This window comes from Ailuropoda melanoleuca, chromosome 6 (genome assembly GCF_002007445.2).
Source record: "Ailuropoda melanoleuca isolate Jingjing chromosome 6, ASM200744v2, whole genome shotgun sequence".
Lineage (NCBI taxonomy): Eukaryota > Metazoa > Chordata > Mammalia > Carnivora > Ursidae > Ailuropoda > Ailuropoda melanoleuca.
In genome coordinates, this window is record NC_048223.1 from 19275464 (window position 1) to 19302214 (window position 26751).

Consider the following 26751-nt stretch of genomic DNA (forward strand, 5'->3'; position numbering starts at 1 on the left):
GATTTGTCTCTTCAAAGAAAAGGATCAGTGTCTCCAGTGTGACTTTGGGTCATAGACGTCATGAGCTGAGTCACAGTTATGGGGCTCTTTCCCAGGGGTTTCTGAGAAAAGATGTCTAGGTACAGAAGCCCCATCAGAGCTCAAGGAACATCGGCAAAGAGATAGAGCAGACTAGACCTTTCCTGGGGTTGGGGGAAAGGTAAGAAAGAGGTGGTCTCTGGGGATACGAGGATATTTCATGGCAGGTGCTAAGATGCCTGCTCCTTCTCCAATGTTCTAGTGATTCACCATTGCCATCTAGCTGGAATTTTGTCCAAAGGGCATTCTGGGAAAAGAACTTGCAAAATCCCTCTCAGAAGGAAGCTTGGAGCCAGCATGTCCCTCCCCCAACCCAGTCTGTAACCACCCTCCTGGGCCTCCAGGTGCGCCTTCTCCTGGACCTCACTTCCTGACCAGACCTCACTTCTGTGGCTAGGAGTTCATCTGAACCTATTGTGGGTTAAAAGCCACTTTTTCTCATTGCATCTTTCCCTGAATGACAGCCGTGGCTTTGAGCAGCTCTATTCTTGGATGAATTAAGTCCTTCAAGACATGTGGCCACTCAACTCTGTACATTCTACAGAGTTGGATAATATTATGGCCATTTCTTGGAGGAATCCTCCAAATTTTTAAACTATAGGCACTGACCCAGTAGTGGGTCATGGGATTAACTTAGTGGGTCACGCGAAGCACTAATAAAATAAGGCAGAACGTATCAGAATCAGAAGGCATCACGTGCAGCATGAGCAAGTTGGTTTCGTGAACCTTCTATTTCAGTTGCATGTGTGAGCGTGAGTGTGGGAGTGCAGGGTGTGGCAGAGACAGCTGACTGGCAGCCAGATTTGTGCTCCCCGCCCACAGAGTACGCGTGTCCCTTGGGAGGGGGGTGCCCTGCTGGGAGTGACTATTCCCAGACTCTCACCTCTAGGTGGGGCCCCTGGCTGACTTGCTCTCACCGATGGAATGTGATCGAAAATGACATGTTATTTCTGGGTCAAGGTGGCTGGGTTCCTGGATCACTGTGTGGAGGAGAGCCACCCACAAACCTGGAAACCTTGCATTGGCAGTTATGTGAGAAATGAACTTTTCTTTTGTGAAGATACTGACATCCTGGGACCTGAGTTATAGCCCTTAACGTTATCCTGTGTGTCATATGCTGTAAAATGTTTTTCTTAATGTGGGTCATGGTCAAAAAGCTTGAAAAACGTACCTGATCTAATCTAAATCCCTTGATTTTTTTTTTTTCCCCACATGGAGAAACCAAGTATCAGAAATGGGGAGGGGCTCCCCGAGTGTTCTGAGTGAGCCGGGGCCAAACCCTGCCTAAGCAGGAGGATAAACGCTTGGCCTGGGTGCGCTTTGTGTATTGCTTGATGGAGCAGAGCTGACTGCCTGGGCTGCAGACTCCCGGGACCGTGCCCCTCCCACACCCACACACACCTGGGGTCCTGGATCTGCCTTCTGTGCTCTGCTACAGGGGACCTCCACCCACAGCTGGGACAGGAAGGGTGAACTCTGCCTGGCCTGCTGAACTAACTCTCACCTGGCTTCAGCTCGGGCGCTGTGGTTAACATCTCTGTGGCACACCAACAGACTTTCTCTGAAAGTCTGAGTTTCTCTGAATCTCTGAGGCGCCGGATTCTGAGAAACCCAGCAGCAGCCTGGCCACCACCACCGGAGCGCTAGGTGAGTCACCCACACGCCCAGGGATGACATCTTCGTATTTCACCACACGGTGAGTTTTGGGCCTTGGTGCTGATGTGGACACAGGCAGGTGGGAACACACAGAGGCCCCTGTGCTCATGCACCCCACAGACCCGCAGAGCCTGGCCACGCCCGGTACTTGAGGCCACTTCAGACCTGTGGGGGAGGAGCAAGCCTTGTGCCTTCCCCATTGCCTGTCCCCGTGGGGTTATTGTAAGAGTTAATAATGCAAGTGGCACTGGACATAGTACCTGGCACTTAACAGACTGGATTCTACTTGCAGCACCCCTGAGAGGCGGCCTCGCTTGGCCTTCTCTCCAGCATGTTACAGATGAGGAAATGGAGGCTCGAAGAGCTCCCTTGTCATACTCAAAGAACCCTCTTAATTGGCTGAGAGTGGGTTGGAGCCCTGGCATCCTGAGAGTTAAGACAGGTGGGGCTCAGGGCACTGGAGTCCGATGGCACTAAACTCTTCTCTGAAAGAATGGGAGTTGGTCAGTAGTGACACTGGCCTCCATCTCCCTCCAGTCTGTCACAGCTGGCTCTGGCTCTTTCCCTGGGGGTAATGTTTGTGGGAATGAAAGCAAAGGATGACAGAGTGGCTTAGAAAAAACCTAGGACAGGCTAGGTCTCAATCTAGGGAGAAAAGGGTTTCCCAGCCTCCCAACTCCTGCATTCTCGGCCTGCTAGTGTCATCTACTCAGCTCCTACCCGTCTATATACCGCTCCTGGGTCATCACCCACATCCAGTGGTCCACACTCAGTCACTGCAAGGGAAGTGTGGTCCGGCTGTGTCCCTGCCCAGGGGGTAAAGGAACTGGACTTTCTGAAGAGTTTCTGCTACATCATCTGAAATTATGTCCTTCATTCATTCATAAAGGCAATGCATTGAGTAAGAAGGCATTGCCTATCTCCCCCACTGGACCTCAAGCTCCCTGAAGGCAGGGATCTTATCTATCTTGTTCACTGCACTTCTTCAGCCCCTAGAACACAGTAAATGCTCAATAAATATGGGTGACAAATTGCTAAAGCTCAGGCCCTCTTTTCAAGGAGGGAAATGCAAGTTCTGGGCTCGAAGGGCTGGGAAAGATGGATGGTCTCCAGATGGAGGAGTTTAGAGGAGATGAGTCCTGCTAGTCAGGGTATCAGGGAGTTACCCACTGCTGCATCACCACCCACCCCAAAACTTAGTGGCTTAAAACAACAATCATTTTGTTTGCTCACGATTCTGTAATTTGGGAAGGGTTCAGCTGGTATGCCTTGTCTCTGCTCCATAGTGTCAACTGGGACCAAAGGATCCACTTCCAAGATGGCTCACTCTAAGTTGGCCACTGGCTGTTGGTTTCTTATAGGCCTCTCTGCAGAGCTGTTTGGGCTTTCTCACACATGGTGACTGGGTTCTATGAGTGAGTATACCAAGAGACAGCAGGTAGAAGCTGCCTGTGGTGTTAAGGTCTTGAGACTGGCATGGCATGATGTCCTCCATATTTTACTGGTTAGGAAGTCACAGAGCCAAGATTCAAGGGGCTCTGGATGGAAAGAGTGTCAAAAAGTATTGGGGCCATGCCTTGAAACCATCACAGAAGGCTTCCTGGAGGAGGGGAGTCAGTAGCTACAAACACTAAAGGCTTGAATGGCACCTGCAAGCTCTTCAGTATGGCTGGAGCAGCCTTGATTGTCTGCAGCACGGCTGAAGCCTTGTTCCTGCTACCCTGAGGAAGCCTCCAGTCAGTGGGCATGAGACGCTGGTCATAGCACTTCCTGTCTCACTTATGCTTCTAGAATGTTGCCTATTTCATCAACAACTGGAATATACTTCCCCTCCCCTTGAAACTGGATGGGCTTATGACTACCTCAATGACCAGAATGTGGCAGAAGTGATGCTGGGTGACTGCTGAGTCTAGGTCCTATAAGGTGAAGTAACTTCCACTTAGTGCTCACTCTGTCTCTTCCTTTCTCTCTCTGTAGGCACTCGGTCTTGAAACCGAGGCGCCCTGCTGCCAGGAAGCCCAGGCCACATGGAGAGGCCACCTACAGCTGTTCCAGCTGACAGCCCAAGAAAAGGTCTTAGCATCAACCATCAGGCATCCAGGTAAGCCAAACATCAGAGGATTCCAGAACCCAGCCTTTGAGTCTTCCATCTGAGGCCCCAGCCATCAGAGATACCAGTGACCAACCACCCTCTCCGTGTCCTGTCTGCATTCCTGACCCACACAACCCATGAGCATAGTAAGTGGTGACTTCATGCCAACTTCTGGGCGACTGGTTATATAGTCATAGTAACTGGCACAGTGGGCAAAGTGAAATAGAACAGTGGGACTTCCAGAAAGCAGTTCCACGGGCAGGAAGAGGCTGGTGGAATGCACCAGAGCAGTCTGGCTATTGAAGCTGGCTTCCACCAGGTATACAGTGGCGAGCAAGGGGAGGTGCTTCAGACAAATAAAATAGCTTGTATGAGGCTTTGAGCTGGGAAAGGGCCTAGCAGGTGGAAGGCCAGTGGGCTAGAGCACGGCCCTGGGGGACGGGGCCACCTTTTACCCTGAGCACTTGGAGGTCCCTGGGTCAGAGCTGCTTCCAGGTGAGGAGGGGAGATGGGGAGGCAAAGGAATGAGGCCACTAGTCAGGCCCAGCAAGTAAGGATGAGGCCTCTGCTGTGGTAGGGCATGGGCAAGAGGGCCTGACCGAGGCATGGGGTGGGTGGGGACTAGAGGCTGCGTAGGAACCAGGGCTTCCTGCCTGGATAGACGTGGGATGAGGACCAGAAGCTGAGGCGGCAGGAGGTGGGGATACCCACGTTGAGGGCTAAGGGTGCCAGTGGGAGGGCAGTATACAATATGCTCCTTGTTGCAGCACGGCCTTTGCTAGCTGTCCTTCCTCTGGGAAGATCCCCAGGGGAGGGGACATCTACTGCAGTCCCTTTCCCTCTTCACTTACACCCTGTGACAGATCTCTTTATTCCTCTGAGGCTGAGAGACACAGGAGAGCTCCTGCTGCTGGCTGCTTCCTCAACTATGGCTGCGGGGCCATAGCCGGGGCCGGCCAGGCTTCCCCCAGCCGGGTACACTCTCTGGCCGGAACTGGACGAGGGGACAGCATCGAGCCCACAGTACAGCGCGCGCCCGGGGAAAGGCAGCCAGCTTGGTGGCTGTAAGTACACCCTCCGCTCTGCTCCGATCGCGTACTGACAGGGAGGGGGATGCCTCTCACAGCGGCAGGAGGATGGCTCCACCTGGACCTAGCTCTCTGGTCTCAACTGCACCCTTCCAGAGCCTCTCCTGCTGGAGGACTTGCCCTGGGCTCCTGTGGTCCTGAAACGGTCTCTGGCTTCCTAGTACAGACACGCCCCCGCCCCAGGCAATCTAGGGGCACCGGCGTGTCCCAGCATCTGCACAGCCTCACGCTCCGAAGGCGTTGGGTGAGTCTGCTGAAGGAACGGTGGGCCGATGCTGGACGGATTCTCTGGGTCAGTGCCTCGACGACCCGTGCCCCCACGGTCAGTCACTTTCTGTGAGAATGGTCCTTTCTCACAACAGATGTGCCTCTCAGGGTGCAGAAATTTCTGGTGACACATATACATCCTTAAGAGGCAAAGAATGCTGTCTGTGACCACCAGCACCTGGACTAAGGCCTGCAGGGAAGCTGCCCCCCGCCCCCCGCTCCACACTCACCTCTTCTCAGCCAGTGATGCAGGCAGGGCAGGAGGAGGGTCCGGCAGCCCGGCAGTCCTCTTCCCAAGGGATACAGGTGAGGCACCAGCCACACCTGCTACAGTCTCTGTTCCCGGCGGCCAGTGAGGGATGCTGGTGTGTGTGGTCGTCACTGATTGGGGAAGCAGGTCACCATCAGCAGCATGAGCCATCCGAGAAGTACACCACACCTTCTGACCTTTTCATGGCAGAACAGGTGGATAATAAAGTCCCTTGGGGGATATGGGTTGTGACCCATGGGAGGGAAAGCCCCTTGTTGGCTGAGCCTGGGACAGAGGCCTAGGCTAGGGATGGGTCCCACTGGCAGTGCCCTGGATGGGACTCCTCTACGGCCCTTCATCAAATCCCATGTTAGCTGGGTGTAAGCTAGGCTACCAGGGCAAACCTGGTATGGAAGGGAGACAGTGCAGAGAAGGTGGAAGCCATTGGGGCCTTGCCCCCAAATGGCTTCTTGGACCAGTAGGCGGAGTAGGGCCCAAATTGGGAGCAAGGTTAGGTGTGAGCCCTAGGTCACTGCCTCATGCAGTGACATGGGTAAGGCCAGGTGGGGGGCCCTGCTGGCTGTGCCCTGGACGGGTCTCCTCTGGGTTAGGCCTGTTCAGCACCTTGCCCTGATCCCCCGCCTGGAACAAGTCAAGCTACAGTCTCAGTTTCACATTAGTCTTTTATTATAACCGTACTTTGCCAAAAGGAGAAGTCATTTCTTAAATCAGTATGAGTTGCAGCGTAAAGATGGAGAACAAAGCAATAGGATATAAATGGCGCAACAGGGTATTCTATAAATCAAATGTGCCATCGTGAGACAAATTATTATGACAACTTTTACGTCAAAGTGGTCTCAAGCCTGTTTACAGGAACTTTTTATTTCTTTTTAACACTATAAAAAGAGAGCTTTTGAAAGTAACACAGGGGAAGCAGTAATGGCCTGTGAGAAGGAAGCCCAGCTTGCCAGGTGCTGTCTTTAATTCATCCCGGCCTCCTCTCCCTGCCCCAAGGACCCCCAGTGCCCCTGCTTGACACACAGGAGCCAGGCCAGGTGTGCACCTGCAGGGGAGGGGGGTGAATGGCCCGGCCTCCATGGGAGAGCCACCCAGAGGGCCTGCGTCCCCCCCCCCACTCTGGTTCTGTAACAACCCCAGGGGGCAGCTTCTTAATAAAATACAAACAAAAAAGTAAATCTGAGCTGACTCCGGCAGGTTATCTATCATTAGCAGACAATATAACTGCCACTGAGCTTTATATTTGCTCGTCTCTGAGGAAGTGGAGGAATGTTACTGGTGGGTGGTCAGACCTGAAGGACTGCTGCACGGGACTGAACTCAGATGCCCAGAAGGCAACGCACAGGGAGGCCTTGGTTCATTTTTAATCACACTCGTTCTGCAGTGACATTATTTCTTACCAGATTGCAGTTAGCAGTGAGCATTAGCAGGAGGTCAACTCTGGAAGAATAATCCAGTATAATTAAATGTTTAAAGTGTTTTATGATCCCTTGGCAAATACAAAAGGTAAGGCAAAGTCATAATGATTTTCCTTCTCTAATCTGTAGCTCTCTCATATAACGTAGAGGTAAATTTTAACTCGAATTCCCAAACTGATCAGAGAGAAATGCATGAAACACAGGTACATGTATTAAAAAAGTGGATGACAATGAAAATTCATCTAAGCTTTATATATATATAAAACATATTTAACTGCTAATAATCAAAACATGAGAGGGCTCCACTGATTATACTTGTTAAAGAAAAACAAAAAGGTTTCATATATTCAGGATTTAAAAAAATGTGCACTTGAACATAGGTATTTGATAAAATAATAAAAAAGGAACACATTCCTTAATAGCACTGTAACTAATAAAAATGCAAATGATGCTCAACTATGAAGAATAAAAACCAGTCACTTAAAAAGATTAAGAGAGTAATACAACTCTCAAACCCCACGGACTTATGGGAATTTGAGGGTGGCACTGCCCACATCCCACTCCCCCTCATGTTTCTTTCCTTCGAGGAGGGAGCGGCTCGTTGGGGACCACAGAAGCAACGCCTCTGAGAGACCCCCTTGGTTCTCACGTGGCACCAACATGGAAGCACAGAATGGAGGACCCACCCCTCGTGCGCTGGAGGGCTGGGAGTTTTCAGGGACCGCTAACCACCCAGCCAACTGCAGGTAAGTAGCCTAGAGCCTTGTCGGGGTGGTGGGTGCCCAGTGACACTGGAGTATCAGGCCTCTAGCGCTCAAGCAAAGGAACTGCTGAAAGTGAGCAGATGACTGGGACCCACTGCCGGGGGACAGCCATCTCCACGGCCCTTTCCACTTTGTCTTGGAGCCCTGATGAGGGCAGCTCCACACTTCTTACCTTAGAACTGAAAACACTGACCACGCCCCAACCCAGGTCCTCTGAGGGAAAATAATGGCAACCGTGCACAGTTGCAAGGCCATTCACTGTATTGGGACCTAGGGAGCATACAAAGTGTGGTCAAGGCGACACATGCTGGGCAGTAAGTGACTCTGTGAGTCACCCCCAGGGGTGCTGAGCAGACCACTCCACCGGGGAGCCAGACAGCTCATCAGCTTGTCTTTGAGTAATCATGGAAAGCCAGGCTACCCTGTCACCTAAGCAAAACCACACTTAGTATTCATCCCCCATTCTCACGTGTTCAGAGATCTCCTGCTGGAGCCTGAGGACAAACTGTAGAGCTAAGTGGAGCCCTCTCTGAAGTAGCTGACTCCAAGTCCTGCTTTCTTGGAGAGCACGTGGGAAAGCAGGTCATTAGCAGTGGGAAGGAATGTAAACGGTGTCTAGTCTTTCAAACTTCGCTTTTCACTGGTTCGTGTGAACGCTTCCACCGCCCAGAGGCCTTGCCGTCCTCCGAGAAGCCCTGAGCACCCGTCACCACAGGGCGGGGGCTGCTCCCCCTCACGGAGGTGAAATGGGCACCGTGGCTATCTTGTTAGAATTCCTATTTGCGCAAAGGACAGGGAAAGTGTCCTTTTCGGGACCTTTCCTCTTAAGTAGAGAAATAGCTCATGGGACGGTTTCTGCCCAGCAAGATTCCATAAGCTTCCAGCTGAAAAGGGGAAATCTCTAGTGTGTGCTGAAGCCCAGGAAAGCACCAGCGGGTCAGAGCTGGTCCTGCCCTGGCAGTGGTGCCTGGGACATCGTGCACAACTGAGCCCGGGCCCTGCAGCTCCTATGCCTGGCTCCCGGCAAGCGAAGGGCTGTGCAGAAACCCTGCATCTTCTTGATGTCTGGAGTGTTCTGTCCCTAGGAGGGACTCCAGGTTTAATTCCCTGTTACTGCTACTTTAAGGCCAATGGGAGGTCGTGACTCAGGATGGGAATGAGCTTCGGTTTTTCCCTTTACTTCTCACTTGACAGGTGACAGGTGTATTCCAGAGCCAAAACTACAGAAACTACACCAGAAAACTGACTATCTGAGGGATATCTGTCCCATAGTCAGGGTCACATTTTCCAATTCAAGCGAGTAATATTCTTACAACTTTTGAAATCAGTGCAGCAAAGACTGGCTTAATGTGACCTTGTTTTCTGGTTGTGAAAGATTCTAAAGAGGGAAATATAATCGTCTGAGGAGGGACAGTGATGGCCAGAGTCGATCTGGCCTGAGGTTTGGAAACATACTCTTTAACAAATGAAAAAATCTAACCCCCATCACACCTAAATAGGATTCCTAAGTTTAGACCCTGTTTCTAAAGATGACTCTTTCTGAGAGGTCAGTGATGGGTTTTGTCCAGCCCTGGAATCCACCAGTTCTAGTCCATTGTTGTATTTGGCTCGGCTGTATGGCTTCCCAAAGGAGGAATGAAATAGGCTGAGATAGAGATTTCCAGAGGGAAAGCCTTCTTGATATCAGTCAATTTTCCTATGCCTGATGCTCTGAGGGATGGAAGATTTGAAACCAACTCTTCTTCCTTCTTTTAGTTATAATTAATGGAGTTGCCATACTTAATTCTTAGTTGGGGAGAAGGGAACAGAGGAAAAATGATTCTAATTGTGGTCTTTTTTGACAGTGAGCATGATACTGGACACTTAACCCTTGTCTACCTCAGAGCAAAGGTAGGGTGGGATAGGGCCCTGAAAGCCCTGTCTGCATTTTGGTGAACATTCATCTGTGTGCTCTATGGCCGTCTGCCCCTCTCTAGAGGGTTCTGATGGGTTGCACTAAGGCCACAGGCATGCTGGGAAAGAAGTGTTGGTTTCAGAGGGGTCTCCACTGGGGGAGCCTCAGGTGGGCCCTGGGGCTTCTGAGAGGGGCGGCCAGTCCCCATGAAGGAGGCCAGGGGCACTGCGGTCAGATGTCCAGGGGGCTCACAATGGTGAAGCCAGAGTCCTTGCTGTTGCTGCTGCTGTCCTCATCAGGGCTGGAGCTGGGGTTGCTGGACGAAGCCGAGGCAGGGCCCATCAGAGGGTCGGAGAACACCAGAGGAGAGCGGGCCAGGGGCTCGCTTCTCCCAGGGGTGCTTCGGATGGTGCGAAGAGGCTGGGCCTGGCCTGAGAAGGACCCCTTGGCGCTACCCCCCTCGTCATCTTTGGAGAGCAGGATGAAGTCATCTGCGTTCCCTCTGTCCATGCGCCCTGCTGTTTCTGAAGAGGCCTGTGAAGTACAGTCAGAAGTACAGGTGGATGAGAGAAGCAGCCAGTGAAATGAGAGAACTAAGCAGCAGCCCTGTGTGTGCTTCCTGGAAGTTTAGGCCCTACGCTCCTCCTTGGAAAGATGTGGTGTCTGGTCCTGCTTCCCCGAAGCCCCGCTACTTCCTGGTGGTGCAGGGTCAGTTCCTCTGAAGCTGGATGCTGGGTTCCCAGGGCAATAAAGTAAGCCTCCTGCTTGGTAAGTTAAGAGAGGCCAGCTCAGGAGGCAGGCGGCAGACAGAATCCCCTCCAGCCTCCCGCGGCACCCTGCCATGCACATCAGTCATCTTCCTTGGGCTGTCATGTTTTCACCTGTGAAATGGGGACAAGGACAGACTGACCCAGCGTGTGGTCACCACGCACGGAGATGATGCGTGTGGACGTGCATCGCACAGGACTGGCTCCCTAATGGAAGCCCAGACCTGGAGTGATTTTTACTACCTGCTTAACAAAGAGCTTCAGGAAGGCCTAGTGTATGTGTCTCCTAACCAGCTCAGCCGGGTATGCACTTAGGGGCCCCGGGGACAATGGTAGTAAACGTGAAAACCAGGAATAGCAACTGTAAAGTATATGGCAAAAACCATAAAGACAGAATTGATTTATAATGATTTTCCTTTCTTTGTAAGCAATTAGGAGTAGCATTTATTTTGTAACTAAAAAAAGCTGACATCCATGAACACCAGTAAAGGTTTTAGGTTAAACCCAGAGAACCTCCTGCCTACCCTGGGACAGGCATAAAGCTAGTCCGACCAAAGATGTTCCAAACTCAGCCTGACGGAAAACGTGCTGACGTAAGCTGACGTCATGTCCACGCCTGCTCAACCAACCCCCTGCCTGCTCTCCCACAGGGTGGATGGGGACTGGTGCCCGCGTCTGAAGTCTGACGAGATGTACAGAGCCCCTTGGCTAGAAGTGCCCCCTGGGTCCTCTGGCCCCCAGACTGGTATGGCCTAGGCCACCTATGGGCTGTGGGCAGAGCCTGGACAGGTCACTGGCAACACTTCCAAGGGAAATCTGGGCTTGACTGACAGTGAACTACATGTTCTTGGTGACACGGGGATGGGAGTGGGGGGGGATGAGTGGCTAAATAATGGCTCAGGTGCCTCTAAGATCTTTAACTGGGAGAAGAGAAACGGAATTAGCCTTAAGACCACAGTGCTGAAACAACAGGCTTTGAAGTTGTGCATCTCAAGTTTTAAAGCTGTTTGCATTCTAGCAACACATTAATTCTTACAAACCTGAGGAGTAATGCAGAACATGGCGCTCTGGTGGAAGAGGAGGCCATAACTGGCCCCAGGACAGGTGGGTAGAGAAAGACCGTCCCACCATAAGATGCACCCAGTCAGGGCTGTACCACCCTCTCAGAGCCTGGAAGGGACACCTGCATGCGGCTTGTCTTCCCCTGCATTTGCACATGGGGTGCACGTAAGGCTGGGTGGGACCTCAACTTCCTACCTCCAAAGTGTGGACGCTGTTCCTATGACCATTGTCCTGAACTGTAAACTGAAACCCTTGACTTCTCACCGCACACAGGGTCTGCAGCTGGAGTGCTGCTCGGCAGAGCTCATCTGAGGTTGAAAATGAAAAGCGCACGTACTATTTTCAGACTGGCGTCTCTACTACAGAAACACGGTGATGACCTATTTGTCTTTAGCTTACAGTGAACACATTTCAAGACGCTGAAGATGAGAACTAGGTTATAAACCCTGTACCTGGAAGGAAAGGTGGTTCCTACCATCGATAATTATCTGGCACATTCCTGGACAGCAGGGACGGCAAGTTATAAATGATGGGTAATCCTTCCGCTCCCCATTCCCAGATAAAATCATGGACCAACTCAGACAAGCCTGGTACAGCCGCAGGGCCTGAGTAACCCCCTTCTTTTAGCACCCTTTTTATTGCAGATCACACATCGACACCCAGATCAGAGGCCTGGTGGCTTGGCCAATGTCACAAAGCAAATGAAAGATCTCTCTCTTCTGGACTCCTACCGAGAACCTTTTTCTAGACACAAAGATGCACGTTTCTGGATTTCCATACAACCTTAGCTGCTACCAGGTTCTGTTTATGGCATTTACAAAAACTTTGGGAATTCCTAAGTCAATCTCCTCTTCACCAAACACAGGCATGTACTATACAATTAAAGAAGTTTATCAACCTGTCCTGCCTAAAACTGGTCAGGACCACCACCCTATACAGCACCCCTCCCCCACCCCCGCCATTCACCCTGCCTCACTTCTTACCTTTCGTTTAGGATCACGGAAGGTGGAAGCAGGTGAACCCAACTACAGACCAGCTGTTCAGCAGACATGTTCTAGAGTGACAGAAGTATTCTCTTTCCATGCTAACACAGTAGCACCCAACAGCACTGGCAGGAGGTTCGGGCTAAAGCTGCTGCATGCAGGGATGTAGGCGGTATGCTGCACAGCTCTAGGAGATAATGGTCTCCCGTGGGGCACTGGGGTCTGCAGCTTGCCTGGCTATAGAGCGCCCCTGGTTCAGGCCACTTGTGGTACTTTATAATTGAACTTTGCACATGGCAATTTGAAATGACTTTCGTAAAGTTTCTGTCATTCATAACTTTAAAGACCTTACGTATTCGAATGTGCCCCCATCAAGTTACCGTGACATTGCTTGTCAGAGCTCTCATACCTGCTTGGTGGCTCCAGGCATTTGGTCACCCTGGCCCTGGCCTTGGCCACTGGAGCAGTAGTGGTCATCTGAGATGGTGATCTGCTCATTCTCCTCAGCTTCCAGCTGACTTTGGTTGAAACGCAGGGAACCTTTCAGAATGTCTTTGATCTAGTTTTCAAGAAAGAAGAAAATAAATGAAAGAAATGAATGGGTTTGTTTTGTAATACTAACTAAACCTTTAACGTTTAAACGACTTATCACTAACCATTTTTCAAATAGTACAGATATGAATATATTATCATAAGAAAGGAATAACAGAAAAAAAATCCAACTCTATCAAAGCCATGAACTTACTAATGACCAAGGAAAATTTCAAAGGCTTAATGTGTCACATCCCAGGGAGTTATCTTCAAGCAGGAAGTACAATTTGCCTACCTACCCAGCTGCACAGAACAGCTCTTAGCTACCAGAGCGGCTGCACCCCAGCTGGGCTGTTCCTAACACAGGCAGACATCTGAGAGCAGCACGCTCTTTTCGTGAACACATGTTCCACGCAGCCCTCCAAGGGTTGGGGAGATGTAGTCCTCGCGGGTCTGAGGTCTGCCCTGGGTAGTGGTTATTACTTGTGCTCCAAGGACAGCATGGATTTATGGATGAACACCTGAACATGCTGCTGGACCACACTATCCCAGGTCTGGGTGAGGTATAAACGGAATGGCTTTGGTAAGAGGAAGAAGCAAGGGTGAGGACGGGAAACTAGCTTGGGCTACAAGCTAGTCAGACATAATCACCAGTAGGAGCAACAGGTGGAAGAAGGTGGGGAGTCAGGAGGGGCTCTGCCTGGGAGGAAACGAGGGGCTGGCGCTAATACCACGGTATGCCATGCCATAGCGTGCCATCCCCAACAGGCACTAGAAGGATGGCCAGTTGGACACAAAGTCAGATCAGATGGACATACCTGTTTTAATCCTGCCAGAGAAACCAAAATTTGATCCTCTTTTTCCAAATTTTCTTGTAATATCACATCTTGAATATTTACTGAAAACAGAAGAATGACATTTTATAATTAATGCTCTGAGTATAACTTATCTGCTAGCCACACCATAACTTGCTTGAAAATTTTTCTGTCCAATTTCATAGCAAGTATTTCTACCAAGGATGCTCTGCCCAACTGCAGATGAGGCGGGTGTGGGGGAGAGCAGAGCCCAGTATGCACAACCTTCCCACCAACGTGACAGAAGTATGTTCTTGCAACGACAGATGGGTCTTCACTTCCACAGAGAGACCCGGGCACTTCCTGCTAACTGATGTGAACAGCCTAGAGCATTCCATCCAGCCTCTGGGAGGAAGCATTTCAGCCTGGGCTTCGCACACTGCCTCATGGTTCAATGATGTTAACTCACTCTCTCTCTGAAGGTCAGGCCCTCCCATGTGACTAAAGCTAATACAGACACCGTCTTTAAAGATTTAAGCAGTAAGGCGCATTGTCAGTTCAACAAAATGGTAAAATCAGAATAACAGAACAAACTCATGGCACTACACATGCCATCAGACAACGCCTACGGAGTCAGCCTGACGTCACCAGGGGTCTTCACAGGACCTACTTCTCTCCGTCCTCTAGGAGGCTCACCCTCCACAGGAGAAGTCCTTCATCCGGGCCTGATCTGAGGGATCCAGCAAGTCAGCTGTGACTGCCAGGCTCAGCGCTGTACCGAGCTGCCCACCAGGAGGTGCAACACGCAGTGGTCCCCAGCGCTCCCTCACTGTGCGCCCAAGGGAGGTACACAACCCTCTCTGGGGGTGAGGCCTACTGAGCCCGGGTTTTCAGGGGAGCTCAGGGGGAGGAGGTAGAGTCCTCTTCCCACCCCGGGGCTAGGCAGGAGAATGCACTGGTGGGTGAGGTGACTAAAACATACTTTAAAAGAGATACTTCTATGTACACCAATTGGACAATCACTACAATAAGTAGGTTTACCCTCCATTAACGTCTGCTTTCTGATTTTGTGGCCTTAAAGCACACCGACTTATAAGGTCTTACCTGCCCCATGCTTAGTCATTCACTCAGCAGAGACGTCCCAGTGTCAACTGGAGACTCATCAGTTCTATGCCCGACCCCCTTCAGCCACCAGAGCGATGTAGCACTCCCTGCTTGCTTACCCCTGCCCTGCTGGTGGCAAGGGCAGAGCCGGCCCACTGTTCTCTTGGCCCACAGGCTCTGGGCCCACATCCCTGCGGACCGGCTCCTCCTCGTTCAACACTGGTCCCACGCTGCCTCCTCAGAGCAGCCTTCCTGCCCATCCAAACTAAGGGAGGCCAGGTCACCCTGTGGTTGTGGCCACAGCGTCTCCTTTTCTATGCTCTCACGCGGCGCTCGTCACCAGCTGGCATTACCACATGCGTTTGTGCGTGTGTGGTGTCCATCTCCCCCAGCAGGATATAAGCTCTGAGACTGTCTTGTTCAGGGTTCTACTCTCAGCCCTTAAAATGAGGCTTGGTGCATTTTAGGTACACAGTTAAGTACTGACCAAGCAAATGTGGCAAAACATTCTTGGAACTTGCCTTTCAAAACACTGCTATGCTAAATATTTCCAAAAATACTTCCAGTAAAGGAAAAGGCAAAGACTGATACCATCAACACGAGCCTGGCCGGACAGTTTGTCAGAATCTTCGACAACAACAAGTCTCTAAACCATGCCGACAAGTCCTCTCACACACCACAGCAGAAAAACAGCAGCTTTGATTTACTCAGAAAATGTGACTAGTTTCTGGCTAATAATAAAGGCCTGCTTCAAAACAAGAAAGCAAGATGAATGGGAATGGAATAATAGATATAATTAGAGAGGGAATGTTTTTGGTTTCCTTAAAAGCCTGTAACAATTTGTTCTCTCTCAACAAAAAAACAACACAGAACCCACTCAACAAGACATAAACGACAGCCAACTGCAGGGTATTGACAAGAAGCAGTTATGTAGGTCTTTTAGAGGATTGAAAAGGTTGCTTTTGTTTTTATGACTGCCAGGGTTTTTAAGGCAGAGGTCTGAGGGTCTCAGGGCTGCCTGGGGTGGCACCACACATAGTAGCTGGGTAGTTTGGTGGGGTGATGAGTTTCCCCCCCACTGAGCTGCAAGGTGGGGCAGATCTTCTGCTGTGTAAGCGGGGGCAGCAAGGGAAGAACTCCTGGGCCCTGAAAGGAAGCTCAGCTAATGGACACAGGAACACCCGGATGTCTGAAAGAAGCATGGGGGGCTTCTTGGGTCCAAGGAGCTAATGGAGAGGAAGCCACTGGAGGCCATAAGCAGCAAATCAGGGGGCCAGGCTCTGTCTGCAGCTCCCGCCTGTTCCTTTGATGGTCTGCTGTGCAACATATCCCAGAGCCAAAGGTTTGGCCAACTTGCCTGGCTCCTGCCTCCAGTGTAACATGGGGCCCATGGTCAACAGCAACAAGCACTGAAGGGCTTTAGGGTCATAGGCTACAGGCTAACAGGGCAATCAGTCAGTGGCTCCAGTGACGACAGAAGCCCACAACTATGCAGGAACAGAGCTCTCCTTAGAGGCCAACAAAGACCCAGAGGGCACTCAGAGGCCTTTCCTCAAATACCAAAGAGACATATGTACCATCTTAGCACCCTGACACCATCCTGGCAGGGAAAAGACACAAAGTAGAGAAACTAACCGTGGGCATTTGTTCAGATGAGATGGTTAACCAGGTTGCCTTTAATTGGCAGGTTTAAGTCTTGGACTGCCATTGGTGGGAATGAAACTTCAGAGTGAGATTTCTGTGTACCTGAGTTTAAATATACGATTCATTATCCCACTACGGAAGTATCAGTGTCTACCTGAGATCTTAGAAAATCATATTGGCCACGTTGCCTGAAAATCCCAGAAAGCAAGTCACCCCGGTGTCCTCTCTTGGATGCCACAAACCCTTACTTGAGTAGTGGCAGAGTTGAAGGTGGAAGATACGGATGTATTGGAAAGCCGGAACAAGAGAAGCCCCTTGTCTTTCATGACAGGCCTAAATGGGAGTAATGCTCCATGATCTAAAGCCACTTTCCCTGCTCTGTTCTCACTTGATAAGAGCATGAACAGCAAACAAGCCTAGATGGTCACTGCTGTACTGTCGCCTGGGTCTAGGGGTGGCAGAGCTGCTGGAGAGCCACCCCAGCTCCACCTTCCATTCCTTCCTCATCAACATGTCCCGGATCTCATTCAGAGCAACACTGTGCACACCTTCCTTCACAGCCAAGTTTGGTCATGTGACACAGCTCTGGCCAATGAGGTGTAAGAAAAGTCCCTGGACGGAGCTTCTGGAAAACTCCTTGCTGGGTCTGACTCAGTCTGTGCTTTTTGGACCTTTACACTTCCCACTTTTGCTACCTGAAATGCTGGCAGGCGCTCTGCCAGTCATCTTGCAAGCGTGTGGATGAGGATCACAGCTTAAGGACTGTGGGCAGTAAACCGGGGAGCCTGGGGCACTGGGCACATCATGGAGCTGCTATACTTGCTTGGACTGCCCACCTCCAGGCTTCTTTCAGTTATTAAACAACAAACAAACACAAAACTTCCTGATTTGTTTACTCTCCTGCTTTTTGGCTTTATGTTTGTGTCCAAATTTCCCTCTTTTAATAAGGACACCAGTCACTGGATTAACCAAGTATGACCTTGTCCCAACTTGATTATATCTGTAAAGACCCTATTTGCAAATAAGGTCACATTCACAAGTTCTAGGTGGACAAGAAATGGCAGAGTGGGGGTGCGGGGTGGGAACACTATTTGACCCAGTACAGCAGCCAAACTGCTTCACTGTTACACAGGATACAAACCATCCAGTTCCTGTGACGAAAGCGGACTGAGACAGCGCCACCAATCCTCTCCTGCATGCAGAGTATGAGCTCAAGTTCAGCCTGGCCCCGGCCTGCTGTGCAATGTCACTGGCCAAGGGTACAGAGCCCAGAGCCTTAGTATCCTCAGTGGTACACCCTTACCCAGAATTCTCCAGCCTTATTTTTAAGACAAGATCAAAGATCACCTTTTACAATCTGCTGGAAACCAGGACCTTCTGCCCTGAAAACCCACATATCTATATAATGTTCATTTAATCTTAAGGACAAATCTCTGTTATAATCAACTAAACTGACAAGTCTCAGTTTAAGAAATCCAGCATAAAGAAATCCAAATTAAAACAAAAGGACACCTCTGGAGGCTGCTGAATGTTTTGAATATAAGAATTCTGACTACCAACAAAGTACTGGCTATGTAAATCCTAATCCCATGTGAGGCCTAGTCAGTTCAACTGCATATTGATTTAAGGTAGCATTTATGAATATTCTACTAATATGTAACTTCTTTGTAACAAATCTACCACTTTAAGTTGTACCTGCATGTAAAAACAAAAAAACATGATGTTTTTTCATTTCTTAAAATATTAAATGCAGAAATGTGAAGTGTTTAAATTTCCAATGTAATGCACATTTTCCCTTATAGCAGGAGGCAGAATAAATTATGAGATAAAGGCTCTTTCTTTTTGTTTCTGCATAGAAAGATTATGTTCTTTATAATCTTCTATTTAAGTTTTATATATTATAGACGCTACAGCAGTGAAACTAAAGGGGGAAAATACTTCTGTGGAAATTACACAAAAATCTCATCAATGTAACAGTTCCATGGTGACTCCACTGTTTCTAAAGAGGTGTCAACACCATAAAAATAGATCTCTGACTCTAAAAGTAATGGAAATGGCACATAAACTACTTTTTACAATTTCTTAAAAACCTCTTTTCTTCAATGCTAGAATGAAAGTGTTTTATTTGAATGGCTGGTACAAAAGGTAACATAAGCCCATATTCATGAAGAAGGGAAGCAGAAAGGAGATAAAGGCAGAACTAGCATCTATCTATAGTGGAGGTGGAATTTAGCCTCCTTGTGCCTGAGAATAATACCGAACCTTCCTCAAAGATGAGGGTAAATAAATGGTAAGTAAACAGGTAAATAAATGACGAAGAGTAAATAAATTAGCACAGTACCTCACCCACTACAGAAGCTCAGGGCTTGGTACCTTTCATTTCAACATGGCGACATTACCTCATCTGACTATCCCAATGACCATTCTCGATGAGGACTATCATCCTATTACAGAAAAGGGAGCCAAGCTCAGCAATCCCCAGTCTGTCATCTGAGGTCTCATGACGGGAAAGTGGTAGAGCTAGGACTAGATTCTAGATCATCTGGACTCCTGAGCTCCCCAACACTCACATACACAGCACTGATGGAGGGGCCAGAGAGAGATATGAGGAGGCACAGGACAGGGTCCTGCCACTGACCTGACTGCCTTCTGATGCCAGTGCCCTTTCTTTGGGGGTGGAACTGACCTAAGTGAGGTCAGCCGGCACAACAGGAAGTCACCTACATGCAAGACAGACTGCTCTATCATTTCTACCTGAACTTTCCAGAATACTGGCACTAGCATCAAACAGCTTGAACTTTGATAACCTTGAGCAGAGATTTGTGAATCACTAAACCCATCAGTAATGGGAGGCAATACCTATCTTAGAGGGTTGCTGGAGAGATTAGATGGGATAATCAAAGTGGTCCACTTCTAGCACAGTGCTCGCTATTACTATTATTTATTAGTATGTTTTTGTTTTTTTCCTTTTATAGTACCTCAAATACCCAGATAAATGGATTGTGCTCTTTGAGGTTATCTCATCTCTGGCAGACATTTAGTTACCTTGACCTCAGACAATCTCATGTAAGGACTAACCCAGACTCTAAAGAGGAAATATGTAGACTTACAAAATGGAGGGGTCACATGGAGCGTTGACCTAGGGTCACAGGTGTGACCAGAATGGTAGTGGCTGAAGAGGTGGCCATGAGTCAAGGAGGGGGGGAAGACCAGTAATTTGTCACTATTGGCTTTGGCAAGTGAATTTCTGCTCACAGATGTGTGCCATGGTTGGCCAGATCTTGGGAGAAGGCAGGTTTAGTAGAGACTGTAGGTGTCAAATTCATTCTTTAATAGATCATGCGCATTTGTGTGTGCAAATGCCATTCCCCTTTTAGAAGACCCTCCTAGCTTCCTTACAACACCACACCCTTCTTTTCTTCAAAGTCTACCTAAAAACTGTGTTAAGCATTGGCTTCCTATTAACAGTCTTTTCTCTGAAAGCATCCAGTTGTTTGACTCTCTTCCTCCTTCATCCTTTACTCTTGGAACTGTATTCACACATGAGGTTCAAAAATTAAAGGCTCCTGACTCTCTCTCTTTAAAATAAATAAAATCTTTAATAAAAGGAGGGGGGACGCCTGGGTGGCTCAGTCAGTTAAGCACTGGACTCTTGGTTTTGGCTCAGGTCATGATCTCTTGGGTCACAGGATCAAGCCCAGTGTCTGGCTCCATGCTGAACTTAAGACTCTTTCCCTGTCCCCTGATCCTCCCTACCCCCCTGCACTCTGCATCAGATAAATAAATAAAATCTTAAAAAAAACATTAAAAGTCTCTCGAAACTTCACAGTTCTATGTGGCAAACTGTGGACTCAAATCAAAGTCTTTTGGTTCCAAATATGGTACTCTGTTCATTATATCCATATTACTCTAGAACCCCACTGGTCCCTGCCAACGTTTCTGAGATCACTCTGGGAGGACCATGGTTTCATGTGACACTATGTGTCCTTTTAGGTATTTCTAAAGAGGTACATTCTCCTTGGCGCTTGTACACACACACACACACACTCTCTCTCTCTCTCTCTCTCTCCCCCTACTTTGAAGTTTTACTCACATCTTCCATATGCACTGAGCTCAATTTTAGAAGACCACCCCTCCACTTCACCCTACCTTCAACCTGCTTCTCCTAGAACCTATATTTATATCAGAGAGCAGGTACTTAGTAAATACTGGCTGAAAGAACAACACAGGGCTTTCCCATCAGCAATAGGGCAGATTTTTATGCCCTGAGGGGCAGATGTAAGTGAGATATTTCTCAGGTGAAGAATGAAAGGATATTAACATTCTCAATCAGATCTCAGATTGAGAAGTGATAGGGGCAGATGAAGGGATATAACTTTCACTGATGACTTCTTAAGAGCCTAGTATTGAGTCAGGCACTTTATGCTCAGTATTTTCTTAAAAAGCAAAAGCAGATCACACAGAAAATATAATCAAGGGTCCTATTTGGCATCCAGCTGTCAGAACGACTGACGGCTCTAAACTCAACACTGGGAAAGGAGCACTTAGTTAGGAAAAATCCAAGGGTAAGACTAAGCAAACGTGTATTGCTTATGTAAGATTAGTTTCTGTTGCCCATAAATAATTCTCTTAAGTAAATTGAGTGTGCTTAGCAGAGTTAGAAATCTTTACTCATCTCTGCCATTTCACATCTTATTCTCTTAGGATTTATCACCCTGCCAGCCAAGGAGTGTCACGGAAACATGATTCCTCACAGCAAAATCTTATCATATTCATGATATGGCTGAGGGTCAACCAGAAAAGACTTTACATATATTTTTAAATGTAAATGGTCTCTAAGCTCCAGTAATGGTTAGATGCCTTTGCCAGAAGACGTACGTCTAAAAATAGAAGCAGAAACATAGGTAGGGCCTTACTGAAAGGAAATACCCTAGGGTTCTGCCATCAGACCCTCTCATTTGGAAGCAATGAGATAGGAGGGCAGTTTGAATAAGACTGTCCTAAAATCACATCAGTTAGTCAAATAAGATCCTGTGAACTGGGTTTAAGATGGATGTAATTTTTTGTGAATTTTAGGCAATAAAGGTTTTGCTGATAGGAGGATCCAGTTAAAGTTAAGTGCTGCTATTCAGTTGGTATTTAAACATGGCCCAAGGCAGCAAACATTAGCCTTTTTAAAAAATTTAAATTCAATTAGCCAATGTACAGTACATCATTAGTTTCAGACGTAGTGTTCAATAATTCATCAGTTGGGGGGGATGGGGTAACTGGCTGATGGGCATTAAGGAGAGCACGTGATGGATAAGCACTGGGTGTTAACAGGCAACTGATGACGATTAGCCTTCTTAAGTGGGTTTCACCTTCCCCTACACACAAGCTCTATGCTTAGCATGAGATGCTTGTGGTGGCCACAAAACCTTTGAGCTTGAAAGCAAGCCTGTTTCCACAAGATGGGGTGAACAAATCTTTTATCTATTGGGTCATCAGCTGGAGAAGGCCTGGATTGGAGGACATGGAGAGGCAGCCTGGTATGGAAGGCTGAGAACAGGCTCTGCAGTCTAATAGTTAAAGAAAGATGAAGGATTTGGAAAATTGTATTTAAAAAAAAAAAAGACAGAGAGGGAGAGATAGTGTGGGTTCCTCCTGTGGAAGAGCATGTGGGAAAATGGGAGATAGCCAGATAGTGGAAAACAAAATGATGATAGATGGACAGTTTCTATCGAGCCCATGGGATCAGAGGTGTGGTATTTTCACACGGGAAAGGATAAGACAGTGTATAATTTGCTGAGTTTTTCTAAATAGGCATAGGGTTGGTATAAGGGAGATGCTTCTGATCATAAAACTGGGGGTAGGAAGAGCCTTCTACTACTAGAATAGAGCAAGTTCAAAGAGGCTGAAAACAGAACTGCATTTCAGATGATTGAAGGCCCCACCAGAATAGCAGGGGAGGTTGTGTGCTTTCTGCCCACAGAATTCAGCTGCACGTGTGCCTGAAGTGTGGAGGTAGGAATACATTAATAGGATTATGAATATATTCATTTAATTCTGCCCACATAATTTTAAGTTCTTTTGCTTTTTGCTGCTTGAAAAATGTCATGGGCCAGTAACATCAGGTCATGGCGGGGGGGGGGGGCTGTTAGAAATGCAGAACTTCAGGCCCCATAGCACACCTACTGAATCAGAAATCTGCAGTTTAACAAGGTTCTCAGGTGAAAGTATCTTTTCCCTCTACAGAGGTCTATGCTACCCACAATTAAAATTCTCAAAATAATTATGAAAACTTTTATCACAGCGTGACTGACAGAGGGGAAGCTGGTGATATTTTCCTTCCCTGTTTTTCAAATGCTATTCGTTAACTGCCTCATTGAACATTTCCGAAGACGTCCACTGGAAGTCGTTTTTATAAACACTAGAAAATCAGATTTATAAAGTTCTTAGAAGCAAATAAACTGATTTTCAAAACTGGCCTCCCCTTACAGCTAATTTTCTTATATAAATATTATGACAAGTGCAAAACCAGTACTGCTGTGAGCAACAGAACAGCAGAGATGTGACATCGTGCTCCTGACTCAAGGCTGGCCTTAGGAGAAGCCTCAGGGAAAGAGGAGCTGGGGACTGGAACTGGGTCTGGACACATGGCGTGCGCGTGTCACAAGCTCCCTGTGCATCTCTCATCCTTCCCGGACCTTAGAGTCCTCATCTGTGAAATGAAGAACTACGGAGTTGGCTTTTAGAGCTTCCAGATGTTCACCATTCTAAGATCCTATAAGCTACGGCACTCCAGGAAACCTAACTGCCCTCGAATCCCAGCATTTAAGCCTGCCATTGTTGCTATGGACCACCCACGAAAGGGCAAGCTGCTGGAAACCACTGTCTAAATAGCAAACAGAGGACTGGAAATACCTCTCCTGGGAACAGGCAGGTGTGGGCTTTAGACCCAGCAGGGCGAGCACCTCGTACTCCCTGTAAACAGCTGGCAGCTCAACCCAGCTGCTCACAGATCAGAGAAGCGTGGGCTGCTCACCCACGTGCAATTATGTGTAAAATACGGCAAATCTAAAAATAGCCTGAGCTCAGCCATAGGGGTTAATACTGTCAATGGCTTTTAACTCAACCGTCAGGATGCAGGAAGGGGAGTAACTATGGCAACAGAAAAATGAACACGTAAAACAAGGCTTCTGAAGTTGGCAGGAAAGTTAGGTTTAACAAAACATGTATTTTCGATTCCTGTCTCTCAATCTTTGAATTCAAGCAGTTCAATTATGTGGAAATAATAAAATTAGAATTTTGGTAGGGTTTCACTGAAACAAATATTCGTTTAGTTTTGGGTTCCAGTACCATAAGGAAAGAACTGCTAACCTGTCAGTGTTATTACCTCTATAATTAAAGGACCATTGAACAAATGCCTTTATATAATTTTTAACTGAGAGGTTTTTCTCTGTATTTGTTCTGGCAGTTATAAAAATAGCCTTGAACGGTACTGGACATTTTAAGATATTACTGCATGTCTGATGAAAACGTAGGGTGAAATGGAATTGTCTTGAAATGAAAGGAACTTAGTGAAAACAATTAACGTTAGGAGAGGATATGGAGAAATACTTGCTAGAAGTTTCTGAGGCAATTCTCACAGCTACTGTGGTAGCCTGTGGCCCAGGGCAGCATGGAGACCCAGCAGCGCTCATGGCAAGGAGACTGCATCATTCTGTTCTGCTAAAGCTATTCTTGCTCAAAGAGCCCACACACCCCATCTTAGGACCGGCATATCCCAAATTCCAGCATCTTTCTGCATCATTTGATAAAGGAATATTTAGTTGGGTGCTGGGCAACTTTGTATTGGTCCTCCTTCTCCCATTAACTAGTTGTAGGGGCCTAGACAAGTCAATACCTGGCATTCTGGTCATGGGCTTGACGAGTGTCTCAGGATCTTCCCTCAGAGGGGACAGTTAGGAGTTAAGGGGACAGAGGAGAGAATCTGTGTTGAAAACCGAATGTTGGGCCATGCCCTTGTGATCGGCTTTAAAAACACATTTGTCTTGGCAACAAACTGGCAAGGCAGATAATTGTGTCTCCACTGTACATATGAAGACATGATCACAAGATGGCTGGGCTAAGAAGTGACAGAGTCTGATGTCACCCTGTGTCCATCTGGTGCCACACAAGCCTGCCTTTCCTGACACCACTCCAGACACTCTTACAACTGACTCTTGCCTGGAGTGCAAAGATGACCCTCTAGGCGCTTCAGCCATCTGCAGGCTTTCAGTGACTGTCCTGGAGGGACTGCAAAGCGCATGATTAGGGACTCCCCTGGAGAGTCCCCCTATAATCTTCCTTTCATCCAGGCCATCACTGTTAACTATTATTTTCACATCAAATATATACTATTGTGCTACCTGTCTTTTCCCTTAATAATACAGCATGAACATCTCCTTATGTTAATAAAAAACTATTTTAATATTTAATATTAAGGTTACATTACACTATGTTATAATAAGTCCCTTATTAATGGGGTTTTCAGTTGTTCCAATTTTTTACTGCCTTCATAATCAGTAAAAATAGAAAACATCATATGGAAAAAATACTAGGGTACTGAAGTCATTTTTAAAGGCAGTACAGTAAGCCAGAAAGTAAATCAGGAGCTTCACCTTTACTAATCTTTTTTTGTTTTCCTCTAATTTTTGCTTGGAATCAAAATTGCCTACAACAGAGGAATACCTTTTAATAAACCAACATTATAATAGGCAGGTGAAATGAAATCCATCTGTGGGCCCGGGGGCCAGGAAGTCTTTGTAGCATCCTTCAACCCTACTTTAAAAAGGCAGTCCTGCTATTTATATGGAGAAAAGAAGCTGACAGCTATATGAAGGGATTCTGGCTGAAAGTGAAACATACACACAAAAACAAATTTAGTTTTGCGGTTAGTTGAAAATTCACATCTGGTATGGGCTTTTCTTTAATTAAAGTGTTTCCCCGTCCCATGCAATGAGAAAATACTCTTACAGTGCTGATTGAGAGACCAAAATCAGAGCAAAAGCTCTTTGAAAATTCTGAGGCTTAAGTAAAGCTGCTTTAAAGGCTGCTATGTGGACCAAACAACTTAGAAATTTCCTAACAGGATTTTCTAGAGTTTCAGTAAATCTTTCTCTCAGTCGCTTCTTTGTTCTCCTACTTTGGTCAAAACCCAAATCAAGCAATGCAAAGGTCATCCACACAGCCAGAGAGGCAAACATACACATATACACCCACCCACACACTTGCTTTAAAATTAAAATAATATTTAACCAAAATCAGTTATATAATATATATTATTTATATATAAGCTATCGCTCTTCATTACTTCTTTTCGATAAATTTTAAAGTGGGATGCTATAAGGGGCGCCTGGGTGGCTCAGTCGGTTAAGCATCTGCCTTCGGCTCAGGTCATGGTCCCAGGGCGCTGGGGTTGGGCCCCACGTTGGGGTCCTTGCTCAGCTCTCTCTCTGTCCCCCTTGCTCGTGCTCTCTCTCTCTTGCTCTCTCAAATAAATAAAATCTTAAAAAAAAAATAAAGTGGGATGCTATGAGATTCATGAAAACTTAGTTCTATCTGAATTTGTAAAAATGATCATAACGAAGCATATAAATAAACCGCTGTGATGGGGTGGATCAGATGTGACAAGGGTAACATTTCTTGCTGTGATAAGAGATACTACCCTTTTGATCACCTGCAGGGTTTCTCCTTTTATTTCCCCCTCTTGAGCTCTTTCTCTGAAGGAGTGGTCAAGAGAGGAGAAATAAGGCTGAGGTGAGAAACAGGGCCCAGCCAGCTGCCTAGTAAGACACTGGTAGACAACCAGCCACTGAGGTCAAGCACCTCCCCAACTGTAAGAGAACATTTACTCCTTACTAGAGGCCAGTATGGTTCAGGCTACACTTAAATAAAAGCTGTTTTGACAGAGTGTAATGGACTTGTGACCTAAGAGGCTGAGAGATCAGTGGAGTCCAAGGAAGAGAGTCTACCTTCTGAAAAGGCCCCACAGATGGGCTCCTTCTAGGACCCCTGCCACGGGGAAGGGGTCTTGGCAGATTCTCTTTGGTTCTCCTCATAAGTGGGATGCATCCTCATTTCTTATAATACTTGGGGCTGTCATTTGTCTATACTCACAGAGCAGCATATTAGCCATTTCCATTAGAGTATATGTTTTATTTTCCTAATTTGTTCCCAAACTACAGATGCTAGACACTGAAGAATGGAAAAAGAAAGGATGCCCATAAGAGGACTGAAAAACACTAATAGTCTGCATTCCAAAGTTCTGCAAGCAGAACAGAGCTGCTAAAGCAAAACATACATGATCCAACAGAGACC

At 47.5% G+C, this 26751-nt stretch overlaps 2 protein-coding genes across 21 annotated transcripts in view; one reads left to right on the forward strand and one right to left on the reverse strand.

Moving 5' to 3' along the window:
* Positions 1–17289, forward strand: part of LOC109489013 — a 31213-nt gene extending 13924 nt beyond the window's left edge. The window contains exons 1-6 of one of the 13 annotated variants that reach the window (XM_034662034.1): positions 1094–1110; positions 1517–1725; positions 3712–3835; positions 4690–4890; positions 7455–7613; positions 13869–16404. In XM_034662034.1, the coding sequence (XP_034517925.1) occupies positions 3762–3835; positions 4690–4890; positions 7455–7613; positions 13869–14142 (708 nt within the window). In that variant the 5' untranslated portion in view covers positions 1094–1110; positions 1517–1725; positions 3712–3761 and the 3' untranslated portion in view covers positions 14143–16404. The other 12 variants (XM_034662033.1, XM_034662039.1, XM_034662032.1 and 9 more) reach the window with 12 other exon arrangements.
* TBC1D5 (TBC1 domain family member 5) overlaps positions 6101–26751 on the reverse strand; it is a 542532-nt gene continuing 521881 nt past the window's right edge. For all 8 annotated transcript variants that reach the window (XM_034662029.1, XM_034662026.1, XM_034662027.1 and 5 more), the window contains 3 exons: positions 13687–13766; positions 12747–12896; positions 6101–10059 (listed from right to left, as the gene is read on the reverse strand). In XM_034662029.1, coding sequence (XP_034517920.1) covers positions 9757–10059; positions 12747–12896; positions 13687–13766 — 533 coding nt within the window. In that variant the 3' untranslated portion in view covers positions 6101–9756. The remainder of the gene's footprint in view (positions 10060–12746; positions 12897–13686; positions 13767–26751) is intronic.